This window comes from Bos mutus, chromosome 11 (genome assembly GCF_027580195.1).
Source record: "Bos mutus isolate GX-2022 chromosome 11, NWIPB_WYAK_1.1, whole genome shotgun sequence".
Taxonomy (NCBI): domain Eukaryota; kingdom Metazoa; phylum Chordata; class Mammalia; order Artiodactyla; family Bovidae; genus Bos; species Bos mutus.
Genome location: NC_091627.1, coordinates 4,054,249 through 4,069,903, shown reverse-complemented (window position 1 = coordinate 4,069,903; position 15,655 = coordinate 4,054,249). Strand labels below are relative to the sequence as shown.

Sequence of the window (15,655 nt, the reverse complement as noted above, 5' to 3'; positions counted from 1 at the left end):
TTTAAAGATGGAGATGTCTTGGTTAACACGGACTGTATGAGAGAATTCCATATAGGAGGCAGAGCAGAGATTAACAGGAGAAAATTACGTATTTGAAGGTATTATTGCTGCTTGCAAAAGAGAGCTCTAAAGGCTCTGGATCAGCAGCGCTTTAAAGACAACGCTTAATGAGCGGCCTCGCGCCAGGCGGCTCCGCGGCAAGGCCACGCACCCCCTCGCCTCTCAGAACCTTCCCCTCCTTCATCAGTCCTGACGCCCTGGCCTTTCATCTTCCACCCGCCCGGGCCTCCAAACCAAAGAACCCCAACAAGACACCCTTGAAAGCACTTCGATGTGGTCTGATAATTAGAGTAATGAAACCCAGGAGGAATTTCCTTAAACTCCCTCCTCGCTGTTGAATTTTATAAACCTAATAAAAGCATCTTTATCCTAGAAATCAGCCTGCCTCCCCCACCCTGGAAAGTTTAGCTGCTGCAGGAAATGAGATAACCACTTTCTTTCTAAAACTGGATTCCACCCCTAGAGCTGCCATCCCCCAAACTCCAACCACACACTCTGACTCCGGCAAGACATGGGGGCTGGGCAGAGGGCATCGCTTGCTTCCCCGAGAGTCCTGGCCAAGAACATAGGGTCAGCAAGTGCTCTGGATTAAGCGGTTTTAGAGCTGATTCACCAGCTGGGAAGGTAGAGAGGCTAGTCTTGCTGAGTGAGGTTTTCTTTCTCTTTCACCAAATTGTTACTTTCAGCAAATCAGCAAATTTGAGGTCGGGGGTTTGCCTGAGTGACACATCATCTCCAGGAACGTCCTCACCCCAGCAGGCCCTCCCGCTTACAGCCGAGCTCCAGGGCCTCGACATACCCACTGTGCACACCCCTCACCAGAGCTGGTAGGGCCCCGCGGCCACCTGACCAGCGGGCCCACGCAGCTCCCTTTTCTGGAGACTTGGCCTTGGCGCTGCCTCTGGAGATGGTCTGAGCTGAAGACACAGGAACCAGGACGAGGCAGGCGGTCATGAGCAGGCAAGGACGACAGAGACGAAAGGACACAGAAGACGAAGGGAGAGCCGCAGAGAGAATGGACACAAGGCACAAGCGACCACGAGGGGCAGAGCAGGTCAGGGTGCTGCCCAGGCTCTGGCCTCAGAGACGGGGAGCTGGACGGGCACTTCCTCCATCCAGAGCCCAGGGCTCACTGCGTCCACCTTCAGATTCCCTTTCTGCCCTGGGCAGCCCCGGCGGATCTCTGCTACTTACAACCACGGGCTGGCCACAAGAGTCATCCCACCGGCCATCACTCATAGGCTGCCCATGAGGCCTGGAAGCTTCCTTCCATGTTCTTGGAGGAACAGTGACCACACATGGTCACTATCTGGTCAAGAGCCTGCCTGTGAGTGAAGGTGAAGATGCGAGGCAACCAGCCCTCAACCACGGCCTCTGTGGAGGCTGGCGGGAGACGCCGGCTGGTCACCCCGACAAGCCGGCCAAGCCCTGGGATCGCGACTGTTCTCAGCCTTCTCCCCACACGAACAAGACACAGCCCGGCTGCGGGTGAGGAACGCCTGAGCGGGTGGGCAGCCCTGCTGTGCTGTGCTGTGCTGGATGCCCGCATTCCCCAAAGTCCTACAGGACCTTCAAGCGATGGTGCTGGGAGGTGGGGCCTTTGGGAAACAATTAGGCCCTGCAGATGCAGCCTCGTAAATAAGACCAAGAGGCCCCAGAGCTGTCCTGTCCTCTGGCCACGGGAGGCCACGGTGAGAAGACTGCTGTCTCCCAACAGTGAGTCTGCGGGCACCATGACCTTGGACTTGTCAGCCTCTAGGAATGTGGGGGAGACTGCTTCCGGGCCACCCAGTCTGTGACAGCAGCTGGCATGGACTAAGGCATCCTCTTATGTGCCAAAGGGGAGTTTTTGAAAAGATATTTGGAAATTTCTGTTTGTATTTAAGAGAACCAACATGCTTAAGCCCTAAGTTTCCCTTTTAAAAATGTCTTTCAAAGACAGTGGTGGTGGGATGGTAGAAACAGACCCCCAGCCTCCGGGGATGCCACAGGGAGCCCTCCCCAAGGACTGGAAGGAAGTAGCCCTGAGCTACAGCACAGGGAGAGCCAGACCACTGCCCTTTACGCTCCCCACCGGCTCAGGCCTGCCAGGTCCCAGTGCCAGCCAGCAGGCACAGCGCCTGAGGATGGAGGCCCCACCGGCCCTGCCCATACCCACTTGATCCGGCTGACCCCGAGCAGAGCAGGGTGGGCCCGCACCCTCCATGCTCACTGCCGCTGAGGCTGGTGCACCACAAGCCCTCCCCCCGGTAGCCCCCGGGATCTGTGCCCTACTGAAGACCTCTCCCCTTCCTTTGGTCCCATCCTGCCTGGGTCTCATGTCACCCCAACCCACCAGGAAATGGAAGGAGTGAGGCAGCTGATGGGGGCGCCTTGCGGGGAGCTCTCACCCCATCCTGTTTCCCAGAACCCGTCATCCTACCTTGAACTTCTGATAATGCATCCTGGCGTCTGCTGCCAGAGGGGAATACTCCTTTGCTATCAAGCTCTCCACGCTGAGAAGATTGGTGCTCAGATGTTTGGCAAGCCACATAGCCTGAAGAAAGGAAAGGGGAAAAGAACATTTTTGTGGGAGGAATGACTAAGGAGGATGCCACTCCAATGCCCAGGTCCTTCCATATTCTACCAGGAAGGGCTGCCCACAGGGCAGAGTCATCGTTTCTGGCTGGAAGGAGGCCACCAGGGGAGACAAAGCCACAGAATCCCTCCCAGCCATAGGATTCTGCTTGCCTGCCATTTCTTCTTCAACCAGCCATTGACTCTAAGTGGACCTGGAAAGCCTACGCTTTACTGCCCTCAGTTCAGTTCAGTTCAGTCTCTCAGTTGTGTCCGACTCTTTGCGACCCCATGAACCGCAACATGCCAGCCCTCCCTGTCCATCACCAACTCCCGGAGTTCACTCAAACTCATGTCCATTGAGTCAGTGATGCCATCCAGCCATCTCATCCTCTGTCGTCCCCTTCTCCTCCTGCCCTCAATTCCTCCCAGCATCAGAGTCTTTTCCAATGAGTTGACTCTTCGCATGAGGTGGCCATAGTATTGGAGTTTCAGCTTTAGCATCAGTCCTTCCAAAGAACACCCAGGACTGATCTCCTTTAGGATGGACTGGTTGGATCTCCTTGCGGTCCAAGGGACTCTCAAGAGTCTTCTCCAACACCACAGTTCAAAAGCATCAATTCTTCGGCACTCAGCTTTCTTCACAGTCCAACTCTCACATTCATACATGACCACTGGAAAAACCATAGCCTTGATTAGACGGACCTTTGTTGGCAAAGTAATGTCTCTGCTTTTGAATATGCTATCTAGGTTGGTCATAACTTTCCTTCCAAGGAGTAAGCGTCTTTTAATTTCATGGCTGCAATCACCATCTGCAGTGATTTTGGAGCTCAAGAAAATAAAATCTGACAGTTTCCACTGTTTCCCCATCTATTTCCCATGAAGTGATGGGACCAGATGCCATGATCTTAGTTTTCTGAATGTTGAGCTTTAAGCCAACTTTTTCACTCTCTACTTTCACTTTCATCAAGAGGCTTTTTAGTTCCTCTTCACTTTCTGCCATAAGGGTGGTGTCATCTGTATATCTGAGGTTATTGATATTTCTCCTGGCAATCTTGATTCCAGCTTGTGCTTCTTCCAGCCCAGTGTTTCTCATGATATACTCTGCATATAAGTTAAATAAGCAGGGTGACAATATACAGCCTTGACATACTCCTTTTCCTATTTGGAACCAGTCTGTTGTTCCATGTCCAGTTCTAACTGATGCTTCCTGACCTGCATATAGGTTTCTCAAGAGGCAGGTCAGATGGTCTGGTATTCCCATCTGTTGAAGAATTTTCCACAGTTTATTATGATCCACACAGTCAAAGGCTTTGGCATAGTCAATAAAGTAGAAATAGATGTTTTTCTGGAACTCTCTTGCTTTTTCCATGATCCAGCAGATGTTGGCCATTTGATCTCTGGTTCCTCTGCCTTTTCTAAAACCAGCTTGAACATCAGGAATTTCACGGTTCACGTATTGCTGAAGCCTGGCTTGGAGAATTTTGAGCATCACTTTACTAGCATGTGAGATGAGTGCAATTGTGCGGTATTTGAGCATTCCTTGGCATTGCCTTTCTTTGGGATTGGAATGAAAACTGACCTTTTCCAGTCCTGAAGCCACTGTTTGAGTTTTCCAAATTTGCTGGCATATTGAGTGCTGCACTTTCACAGCATCATCCTTCAGGATCTGAAATAGCTCAACTGGAATTCCATCACCTCCACTAACTTTGTTCATAGTGATGCTTCCTAAGGCCCATTTGACTTCACATTCCAGGATGTCTGGCTCTAGGTGAATGATCACACCATCGTGATTATCTTGGTCGTGAAGATCTTTTTTGTACAGTTCTTCTGTGTATTCTTGCCACCTCTTCTTAATATCTTCTGCTTCTGTTAGGTCCATACCATTTCTTCCTTTATCAAGCCCATCTTTCCTGCCTTTTCAAGCTCTCTGGACCATGAGTTCTTAACTCGAAAGTTTAAACCAGGAAACAAGGGGACAGGCCCTAAATAGAGGTCACGACACACTCCAAGTTCATCTTTTCTTAAAGGTTGGGAGACGCATGTCCAGGCCAAGTCAATGTCCAGTTCACCAATGACCACTCTGTATACTCCTCCAGGGAAGACTACATTGTAAAGACTAACCATACAACCAAATGTTCTTAATGCCAAGATTATACTGATGACTATTTCAGCATCAGGATGGTTCAGAAGGACCTGGGGGTCCCCCGGGGCAGGTATGAACCTTAATCTCTCTGCTCCTCATGCTGGGAGGTGTCAGTGACAAGATCAGGAAGCAGCCTGCTGGGATTTTACCATTATCATCTTCCTGTAAAATTAGATTCTTTGCGTTCCACACAGCGGACGGGGGCAGGGACTATGGATCTGCTGAAAGAAGTGGGGTCGAAACACCAGCTAGTGCTGGTGGCTGCCAGGTCCAGGCCTGGGGTCCATGGTGTCTCGCAGGGAAACGGAGACTGGGAGGGAAGATTCAGAGAGCGTGAAAGCGGACAGCCTGGTCCTGAGGGAACAAGGAGAAAATCTACAGAGATAGACAGATGGGTGAATGGATGGACAGACGGACAGATGACAGATAAACTGAAGAGCTGGTGAGTCTCACTCCAAAAGCAGGGTAGCTGCAGGTGGCTTTATGTAAGACCAGCCATCTTGATTCCTTTTCAGAATAAAACAAGGTGCCCGCCGGTCAGAGAAACAGCCTGTGCGCCCAGGAGGAGTGCTGGCAGCGATGACATAGGCTTCCAGAGTCGCCTGGTGTTTTGGTGTTTTCATTGAAGTACACAGTTGACTTACAATGTTGTGTTCATTTCTGGTGTACAGCGAAGTGACTCAGACACGCGTAAGATTCTTTCAGTCTTTGCCATTATTGTTGCTCGGTTGCTAAGTCATGTCTGGCTCTCTGTGCCTCTCACAGACCACAGCATGCCAGGCTTGCCTGTCCTGCACTCTCTCTGGAGTTTGCTCAAACTCACATCCATTAAGTCGGTGAACCTGGGTCTCCAGGATTGCAGGCAGATTCTTTACTGTCTGAGCCACCAGGGAAGCCCCTTTTCCATTTCAGGTCATTGCAAGACATTGAATACAGTCCCTTGTCCTGCACAGCAGGACTTTGTTGTTTATCATTAACTTATGGTACCTGGTGTTCACTAACCAGGCTTTTTTAAAGAACAGAAAGAGTTCCCTCTCAGATGGTTATAATTTGAAGACGTTTCTTGGCACTTAACAAAGGAGGTGAAAGGTTAAAACCGCACAGGGAGCGAAGTTTCCGCGTCAGCACAGAGGCTGTCTCTAACGGGGGACACACAGGAAGGGGAAGTGAAGTGGGATGAGGCATCTGCTGTGTCTTGAAAGCTCTACTGTCTTTGAAATGGAGAGAAAATCATGGCAGATGTGGCAAAACGACAAGTTCCTGTAAAATCTGGGAACTGGGTACATGAGTCTCTCTGGTGCCATTTCTCTGCTTTTCTCAGTGGTTGAAACACTGCATGATTAAAATTTTACTGGTGAACCCAAAGGTTCTAGACCAAAAGTCTGTGCTGTGTGTCTATATCAAACGTGTGTGCTGTTTGGCCCAGCCCTTCTCCTTCTGGAAACGTATCCTGAGGGTGGAACGAAGGGTGTGCCCAGATGGTGGATACGTAGTCATGAGAATACCCCAGCAGGCATATCTCACGTGTTCAAAGAACGCTCATCACTGTGCGATTGGGGAACCCTGTTTCTGTTTCTTGTATTTTCTAGGTTTTCTACTACAAACACATGCTGCCTCTTGTAATGAGAAAATAAGTTAGGAAGCAGGAGAGAGAAGAGATGAAAGGAGTCTCAGTTATGTTGAAAATTCACTGAGGTGCAGCCTCAGTCCAGCTTTGCAGGATAAACGAGATATTACCGTATAACCACAGTTAATATGATACACTTACTATGGTTGTTTTCCCCGAGGCAGGTGGACCTAATATTACAATCTTCGGCACTGTGGAATAAAGAGATTTGAATGTCACTGTTCAGTATGACAACAACAACAAAAAAACACCTCCCATGTCTGCAGAGCTCTGGGTATATTTATTTCTCTCCTCCCCAGATTTCATTTTCTGGGAGTGATGCGGTCGTTTATAACCCAGCGGTTCTGAGACGCTCCCACCATAGAACGTATCCTGTGTTTAGAGAGGTAAGTGATCACTGAGATGGTTTATTCTTCTGTCTCCAAGGGGACGTGGACACGGTAACTTGTTTGCCGAACTAATAAATATCCAGAACAATTGGGATTTCAAACACCATAAAGCATTTTAAACAGGGACTTTGTCTCAGGGACACGTTCTCAAATAAAGCTGTATTTTATGTAAATCGACCTTCAAAGGTGGGTTTTTTTTTTTTTTAATATTTATGCCTTTTTATTTAGCAAGTTGTATTCCCCATCATGTTACAGAAGGAAATAATGGGGAAAAGCCTGGAGTGTATGAGCCAGATTTATAAAACCCCAGATAGGAAAGGCTTTGTTTTCAAATTATTTCTATGCAAATGGATACCGCTGGCTTCACGGTGGCACTCCTGGCTCTGGAAGGTTCCTGGCCTGCAGAAGCTCTAAGACAGTACTGGACTAGGGAGTAGGCACTGGCCATTGGAAAAGAGGGAAACCCAGCGTCTAAAGAAACTACTGGACTAGGGAGTAGGCACTGGCCATTGGAAAAGAGGGAAAACCAGCGTCTAAAGGAACTACTGGACTAGGGAGTAGGCACTGGCCATTGGAAAAGAGGGAAAACCAGCGTCTAAAGAAACTACTGGACTAGGGAGTAGGTACTGGCCATTGGAAAAGAGGGAAACTCAGCGTCTAAAGAAACTACTGGACTAGGGAGTAGGCACTGGCCATTGGAAAAGAGGGAAAACCAGCGTCTAAAGAAACTACTGGACTAGGGAGTAGGCACTGGCCATTGGAAAAGAGGGAAACCCAGCGTCTAAAGAAACTACTGGACTAGGGAGTAGGCACTGGCCATTGGAAAAGAGGGAAACCCAGCGTCTAAAGAAACTACTGGACTAGGGAGTAGGTACTGGCCATTGGAAAAGAGGGAAAACCCAGCATCTAAAGAAACTACTGGACTAGGGAGTAGGTACTGGCCATTGGAAAAGAGGGAAAACCCAGCATCTAAAGAAACTACTGGACTAGGGAGTAGGTACTGGCCATTGGAAAAGAGGGAAAACCCAGCATCTAAAGAAACTACTGGACTAGGGAGTAGGCACTGGCCATTGGAAAAGAGGGAAAACCCAGCGTCTAAAGAAACTACTGGACTAGGGAGTAGGTACTGGCCATTGGGAAAGAAGGGAAAACCCAGCGTCTAAAGAAGAGGGCTGGAAGGTGTGCGCGTGGGTCAAAACAAGGCCAAGAAGATATGGTGTGTGGACAGGTGAGTCCAAGCTGGTTCCTCCCCGGGTGCCGCACTGATGATGTCACCCGTCCCCGAACTGCGGGGAGCGAGCGAGAGGCGTCAGCACCCGGGAGGAAGGAGGGCGGAAGCTGGCCTCTGGCTCCGCCTGTCGGCCTGGCCCCGTCCCACCCCTAGGGACAGGTGAACAGGTGTGCACAGCAACCTGCAAGGCCCGTTCCTGCCAGGCCTTCGAGAAGGAGCCGCATCCATGCGGAGACCTCCTAGTTTGAGAGTGGACACGGAGAAGGAACTGGAGGGTCCGTGTGGCCCCTGAACTCATGATCAGCACACCAGTACCCAGCCAGGCTGCTTGGGTTTGAAGAGACTTTTGCCCCAACTCCACAGCCCTTTCTCATTTTCAGGGAAAATGTTGAGGGCAAGTTCAAGGTAATTCACCGATTCACTCCATAAACACTCATTGAGCACCTCATCCAAAGTTGCACGGGGCTGAGTACTGCTGGGAAAAGCCCAGCGGCCCACACCAGGTGGGCGAGGTGATTGCTTCGGCACAGACCTGGGAGGGAGCGGGGCCTCTGCCCGGTCTCTGCAAGGGAGCAGTCTCTCCGAGGACCACGAATGAGGCCCACACATGTCAGCGCTGCTGCTGGATTCCTGCGTGTCCCCAGCTGATGGCTTTAGAACAAACACTGCTGCGGCCCTCGTTTCTAAACCTGGTCCGTTGGCCCCACGGTGTGAAACGTAGGTAACCTGCTCCTTGGGAGCCTGGATCCCAGGTGGGCAATGCAATCAGGGATGAAGGACAGGAGGGTGCCTGCTGCCGGACTCGTGACCATGCTCCAGCCCAGCAAACCCCAGCACACCCCCTCCCCTCCAAGCCACACTCGGCTGGTGGGCCTCCCGCCCTCCACAGCTGCCAGGGTTCTTCTGGCCAAGGGGGGCCCTGTGCCCCCTTAAGTCCCCGTGGACCCCTGTTGAGGGGCCTGACCTCTGCAGGAGCTGGGATGTGCCCTGGGCACCCTAAGAGCCACCCTCACCGGGGATCCAGGTTACCCAGGAGCCCTGGGCAAGCCTCTCCCTTCATCTTGGACTTCCTCGTTCTGACGACGCTCTTCCCATCTTCCTACCTTGTCACCTGTCACCTCCTCAACAGGGGTGTCCTCTTCACCCCCCTCCATTCAGCCCCCAGCCCCACTGGGTTCCTCCCCCGGGATTCTCCTGACTGAAGGGTGCTGCTGCCGTGCTAAGTCCCGTCCCCCCGGCTGAGCAGTGGAGAGGATGTCCTGGCTGCAGGGACCACGTCTCACCCTCCGCTCCAGCAGCTAGAACCGCAAGTAGCCAAGCACATAGCAGGGCCTCCGATGGCCTCCTCCTCAGCTGTCCCTCTGTGGCCGCTGAGGGTGTGGTCGCCTTTGTCACCACCATTCGCACCTCCTTGCAAAGGCACCTTCTGCCAGTCGGCACTCTTGGGTGCGAGCCACGGGATGCAGACGGGGCTGAGTCGTGTAGAGGCGGGTTTATTCACAGGCCAGCATGGCTCAGAGAATCCCACCCTGGCAGGAGCCAGGCCCAGGGCCACCCACAGGAGCCAGCCCCCAAGGGCAGTCACCGAAGGGCATGGGGGGGACAGCCCTGCCGCCCTGGACACCCGGCCCAGTAGCCTGAGCCCAGAATGCCGTTCACACACAGGGCCCACGGGGGCTGCCCCAGCACCACCCAGCCACAGCCACCCATGGGCCCTACAGGCCGCCAGGGAGAGCACCTCCCGGAGCGCGTCCAGAGTCTGGGCTCCATGGGGCGGTGAAGCTCAGGACGCAGGCCCAGGGCAGGCAAAGCACGTTCAGCTGCGGGGCTGGGAGCCAGGATGGGGCTGTATGGCCCAGCCTCTCTCTGGCCTTGGAACCCAGCCAAGGCCTTCCCGAGTGCCCCAACCAGAGGACAGAAGCAGTGAAAGGTGGGTGAGTCTGGAAACCAGGTGGCTTTGGGAACACCTGATCAGGGCAGATTGGAACTGGGGTGCCAGGGGAGGCCGAGGGGAGGCACAGCATTAGGGCAGCGAGGAGTGGGGGTCAAGGGTGGTGGGCCTGGCATTAGAGCAAAGAGCTTGCTTGGACAATGGGGAGAATGCCCTCTTGCCAAAGCCAGAGGAAGGGAGTGGTGGACTGTGGGTCTGGCCTTTGTGCCCACCACCCTGATGCCCCTCCAGGGCTGTAACCCCAGGCCTCTGCCGTAGCACCCTAGAACTTGGGGTGGACCCAACAGGGCTCAGGGTCCGAGGGACCGAGGAGAAGGGGGACTGCACCTTGACAACGGCGTTTTGGGAACAAGCGGACTCCCAAGTCGTACGCTCATTTTGACAAAGTTACAAGGCTCCACAACTGCTGGGGAAGGCCCCCCCCAACCCCAGCCCGCCTTCCGGGCTCCTGTAAGTGGCACCCAAATTGTACACATCTCCGAAAATATTTTAAAAGGGGAACATTCACACGGCCTTTCTCTCCACCTAATTTCTCGCACACATTTATGTGATTAATTTCAGTTTCTTAAAATCTAACACCTTGAAACTTCAGCCCTGCTCATGAGTAATTATTTATAAACAGTGTCATAAAAGGCTGCTTGACTGCCAAGAGTAATCAACTTCTTCAACCCACTTCAAAGGAAATCAAAAAACCTTTCCATCCACAGAGCCTTTTGAGGTTTAACTAGGAGCATGATTTAAAATTCACAAGAAAACCCTTAGGTATTGGAGCTCTAATACACAGCTTTCTTGGACAAACGTTTGATAAAAAACGAAACACACCATTATATACACCATCGCCTGCTTTAATATTGCCCAGGGCTACTGTAAATGCTCACTTTGTACTAAATCTGCTTTTCTCGCAGCGAAGGGGCTGCCAGCCCTGTGTCAACGGCTCCCCCATCCCCTCACGAGCACACTCAGCTCCAGGAGCCCAGAGGCTTCTTTCCTTCTACACTGGCCACTGGCCATGTCACCGCGCATCACAGGGAACCCCCACCCACCCAACACGCAAGCCGAGGAGGCAGGGGGTTGAGTGCCTGGCTGCGGGTGACACAGGCCACTGTACGCCGGGAGAAGGCGAGGCCGACTGGCCCACTAGCTCAGGGCCACAGGAACGCTCGCTGGACACCAGGGGGCCTTCCCAGGCCCCGGTCCTCCTCTAGAACCACGAGAATGGGTGAAACTCTGGCTTCCCTTCTCCTAGAGAAATCCCAGAAGCGTGGTCCTCTCCCATCTTCCTCGTCCTCCCCTCCTTCTCCCGCATCTTTGCTTCACCTGGAGGTGGAGGCCTGGGCATGGGAGGGACACATGCCCTCTCTTTACATAAGTGGTGGGACTTGAGCCAAAGGGCGAAGATGTGCCAGCGTCCCTCTGAGCTGCCAGCCCAAGGCCAGGGAGTGGGGGTGGAGGGCTGTGGGAACAAGTCGACCCCTCCAACCTGTGGTTCCTGGGATCCAATGACTCGAATTGCTGAGACAGTGTCTGGGCCCAAAGCCTAAGACTTCAGGTGTCGGGGAGGACAGCCAGGAGCCCCCCATCCCCAGCTCGAGCTGAACGAAGAGGGTCTGAATTCTTCACCCCACTGGAGAGGGACAGAGCGGTGTCACATGGAGAAAGGAGGAAGGGCTCTGCGGAGGGCAGCCTGCAGATAAATGGAAGGGATGCTGAGGGGGTGGGGAGGGGCGGCCCAGGGCACGGGACGGCCAGCACCTGAGATGAGCGCCCAGCTGACGACAACTGCATCGTGGCTAAAACAGAAAGGTGATGTCTAGACTTCAAGATTCTGGCGAAGTAGTCAGTTCGACACTGAAAGTCATAACTGCACAGAGAGGAGCAAGACAAAAGCGTAAAGACGAGTGGTAACCTTGGATGTCAGGCTGAAGTTCTGGCGGGGAGGCTGGCGAAGCTGTGAGGCTGGCGGCAGGGGCACACAGCGTGGCACACACACCCCTAAACAGAACTCTTCAAGCCGGAAGTAGGGAGTGCCACCACAACCCAACTCCGAGTTCAAAGCATCCTTTTCTCAAGTTTTAGCCCGGAAAACTCTCACCAGGCTTCGTGCAAGTGGACACTTGCACGGCACCACCTGAAGCCCAGCGGGAGCCTCCAGGCCTCGGCGTCCCTTCCGCTGACACCACCAGGGACCAGGCTGGGGCTTGGCTGCCTCCATCTCAGCGATCAGACATGCCCATTTTACAGAGGAAACTGAGCTTTATTTGGCCTTTTACCTTCTTTTGAGTGTGCTTTGCTTTATTGATTCCACGGGGCTGGGGGGTGGCATGATAGGGGAACACGGGCAGAAGTACCCCCTGCATCCCTCAGTAACACAGCTTAGCAACCCCAGATCCAAACGGCATGGGGGCGGGGTGGGGGGTAAGGCTGCAGGAACACCCTCCTCCACATAACAGAGGCCACTTGGTAAGGCAGGGGCGGCGAGCGGGGGTCTGCAGCAGGACCGCAAGGAAACAAGGGGGCTTCTCACCCCCACAGAGCAGCGGAGCCTCCCTCCCTCCCACACCAACCAGAGGACCAGGTAACCGAGGCCCCTTAGAAGAGTCCCCGCGGGGCAGAGCGGATCAACCCCCAGCCCCGCCACCCCGGCTCGGTCTCCACCTGGGGCACCTCGGCAGCTCACACCCAGTGTAGACGTGCGCTTCTGCCTCCCTGGAGGCTCAGGGAAGGACAGTGTGGGGTGCTCCAGGCCACATCGCGCTTTCCTGCTCGGGCCTCTGAAACAGCGCCTCATTCTCACAGGCTGGGCCCGCCCAGGACCCGAGGGCAGGCCCCCAGAAGAGGCCAGGGCTGCCTGGCAACCCGTTTGCTCCGAGTCTCCTCTCTCACCAGTTTTTGAAAAACTACTTCGCTTTCTTTCTCATGTGAAGCCTCTGCACCCCGCCACGGGCATCTCAGGCCTCTGTCCCTCTCAGCTGCACCACTCATTTCACTGCTGCGCCGGGAGTGCCTTCAAAGCAGTTAATGCTCCAGTGAAAGAAACATCAAAGCTCTGGGCCTCCCTGACAGCTCACGAGGGGCGGCCACGCTCCTCCGCTCGGCAAATCGACCACAGGACAGAGCGCCTCCTCTCCCTCCTCCCTGTCCCGGGTGCCCGCCTTGGGTCTGGCTGGCCTGCATTCACTCAGGCGAGGTTTGGGGGGAGCTCTGGAACTCATTAACAGGAGCCCGTAACAAGACCATCAGGAAGAGCCGAGCGCAGCCTGTCTGGGTAGACCAGAAGCCACACTTACACCTGACAAGTGGAGTGATCACAGAGCTTAAACCCAACAGGCGACATCAGCTGGGGCGTGCCAAAGCATTAATAATTGATTCCGTGGGCCATTTGGAGGTTTTCATTTTAATCACTTGGCAAGAGCATTTGTATGAGTTGTGCTCCAGAAGAAATTAAGGCATTTTTTTCAATTAACCACCTCCCCAAGTGGTCAAAACCTGTCCCCACCCCTGCTCTGACCTCCCTTTTATTTTAGGCACAGGGAGGGCAGAGTGGTTCCCAGGAGGCGGAGGGGAGGGACAGCTGGGAACTGGGGGAGGGGGAGGCCCACTCTGGTGCTCACCATAATCGTTGTCTCGTTGCAAATGATCAATCATGAACGGGATGGGGTCCTTGGGCTGGTGGATCAGGAGCTGCTCCAGCATGTTCTGTGGGCACAGGGCAGACACTCAGGGGGTTGACGCTACATGGGCACCCAAGGCCCCAGGCTCCGGTGGCCAAGCAACCTGGCATCACTATGGATACCAGTTATGGGACCTGATCTCTTCCCTGCCTCCCACCCTAATGGGTGTCTGCCTTGGTCCCTGGGAGCAGAGGTATGAGGGAAGGGCCACATGGGTTTTGCTGGGGGTGGGGGCACCTGGAAGGAGGTGGAGCTGGAGGGAAGCGCCCTTGACTCAGAGCAAGTAGTCCTGGGGTCCTTGCCCCTCAGCTCCTTTGTGGCCCCCCCCAGACCAGCCTTCTCTCCACCCCTCTCCTGCAGGGCACCCATCCACCCCTCAGAGCCATTGTAGATGCTGCTCCCTCAGCATGAAACACTTCTCCCCATGACGTTCATTAGGTCAATCCTGTGGCACGCTCCTGTAGCCCCTACGCATCCCCTTTATTGCCTCACCCACATCTCAGTGCCCAGCACGACCACAGAAGGGGCCCCACACAGAACGTGTGCCGGGTGACATGGCCATTGCTGCTACCTGTGTCTGTCCAGTGTGGGACAGAGTATGTACTAGCCAGGTATCTAAAGAGTCCTGGGATTGTCTGGCCACTTAATTCTAAAGTAAAGCAGCTTCCATGGTTCTAGAACAAAAGGCACAGAAATGAACCAGGTGGCTGAGAGCAGCGCCAGTGCACGAAGGAGCAGCCTTCTGCCCTAGGGACAGGCAGGCAGGGGCTGCAGCCCTTTGCGGGCAGACGGAGAACAGCACAGCAGAAACAGCACTGAACGGCGAGAAGGCCCAGCCCCGCTCTGCATCCCACCAGTCCCTTCCCCTCTCTGGGCCTCAGCTTCTACACCTATTAAGACACAGCTGGACACGATCCATGGTGCTATGGCGCTGGTGAGACCGTGTGAGATGATTCTAGATAGCTCACAGATGAATATTCTAAAATTCACTTTTACACAGTTGTAAATCTAATGTGTATTAGAAAAAATCAGTACATCAAACCTTAGGATGAGGTAAAATAAGTTAATTTTTTTTGAGTGGGCTGATTTAAAGAAATGAAGTTAAAATGGAAATATGCTGTTGGTTACATGAATCTATACCTGTGATAAAATTTCACTGTGTGGTGTGTGCGTGTGCTCAAGCTCAGTGACTCAGTCGCAACCGAGTCTTTGCAACTCCATGGACTGCAGCCCGCCAGGCTCCTCCGTCCATGGAATTTTCCAGGCAAGGATACTGGAGTGGGTTGCTATTTCCTTCTCCAGAGGATCTTCCCCACCCACGGACTGAACCTGCATCTCCTGTGGCTCCTGCACTGGCAGGTGGATTCTCTACCACTAAGCCATCCGGGAAGCCCCAAATTTCGTAGATTCATACGAAAAAAAAAAAAAGAGTGCTGGTAAAAATGGATGAGATTCAAATAAGGTCTGTAGTCTAGTTAATAGTATTGTGCCCCTGTCAGTTTGCTGGTTTTGACAATGAACTACCCTTAGGTTAGATTTTACTACCGGGGGAAGCTGGCGGAAGGATACACTAGAATTCTTTGCTACTTGTGTAACTTCCGGTGGGTCCAAAATCATTTTAAAATAAAAATGCTAAAAAATGAAAATGATGAAAAACCATGTAGGGAGCACAGAAATTACTAAGGACTGGAAATAATGGACTAAAAGCTTCCTCAGGCTACTCCTTCCAACAACTGCTATGAGGGACACCAGATTCCCTAAGAGCAGACCAGGGTGCCCCTAGGACTTGCCTGTGTACTGCCTGCCACCACTGAGGACTTAGGACTCAGCTAGCCATCTCCTCTACTTAGGCCACTCGGTCTTAGAAATCTCTTGTGCGCCCTCTATCAGTGAACGCTTTCCAAAGGAAGCCTATGTTCGCAGGAGAGAGAGAGACACGGGTTTCTTACTCTGAGCTCTGCTCTGAGCTGTCAGACGCTCAAACAGCCACAGGCATCACTGAGGAGGTGCCTCTGGGGATCGGG

General features: G+C 53.2%; 1 protein-coding gene across 3 annotated transcripts in view; it reads right to left on the bottom strand.

The window, feature by feature from the left end:
• AK8 (adenylate kinase 8) overlaps positions 1–15,655 on the bottom strand; it is a 138,983-nt gene that overhangs the window by 121,723 nt on the left and 1,605 nt on the right. For 2 of the 3 annotated variants that reach the window (XM_005902740.3, XM_070378772.1), the window contains exons 2-4: positions 13,572–13,656; positions 6,531–6,580; positions 2,483–2,596 (exon numbers count right to left, since the gene is read on the bottom strand). In XM_005902740.3, the coding sequence (XP_005902802.2) occupies positions 2,483–2,596; positions 6,531–6,580; positions 13,572–13,656 (249 nt within the window). The remainder of the gene's footprint in view (positions 1–2,482; positions 2,597–6,530; positions 6,581–13,571; positions 13,657–15,655) is intronic. The other variant, XM_070378774.1, reaches the window with a different exon arrangement.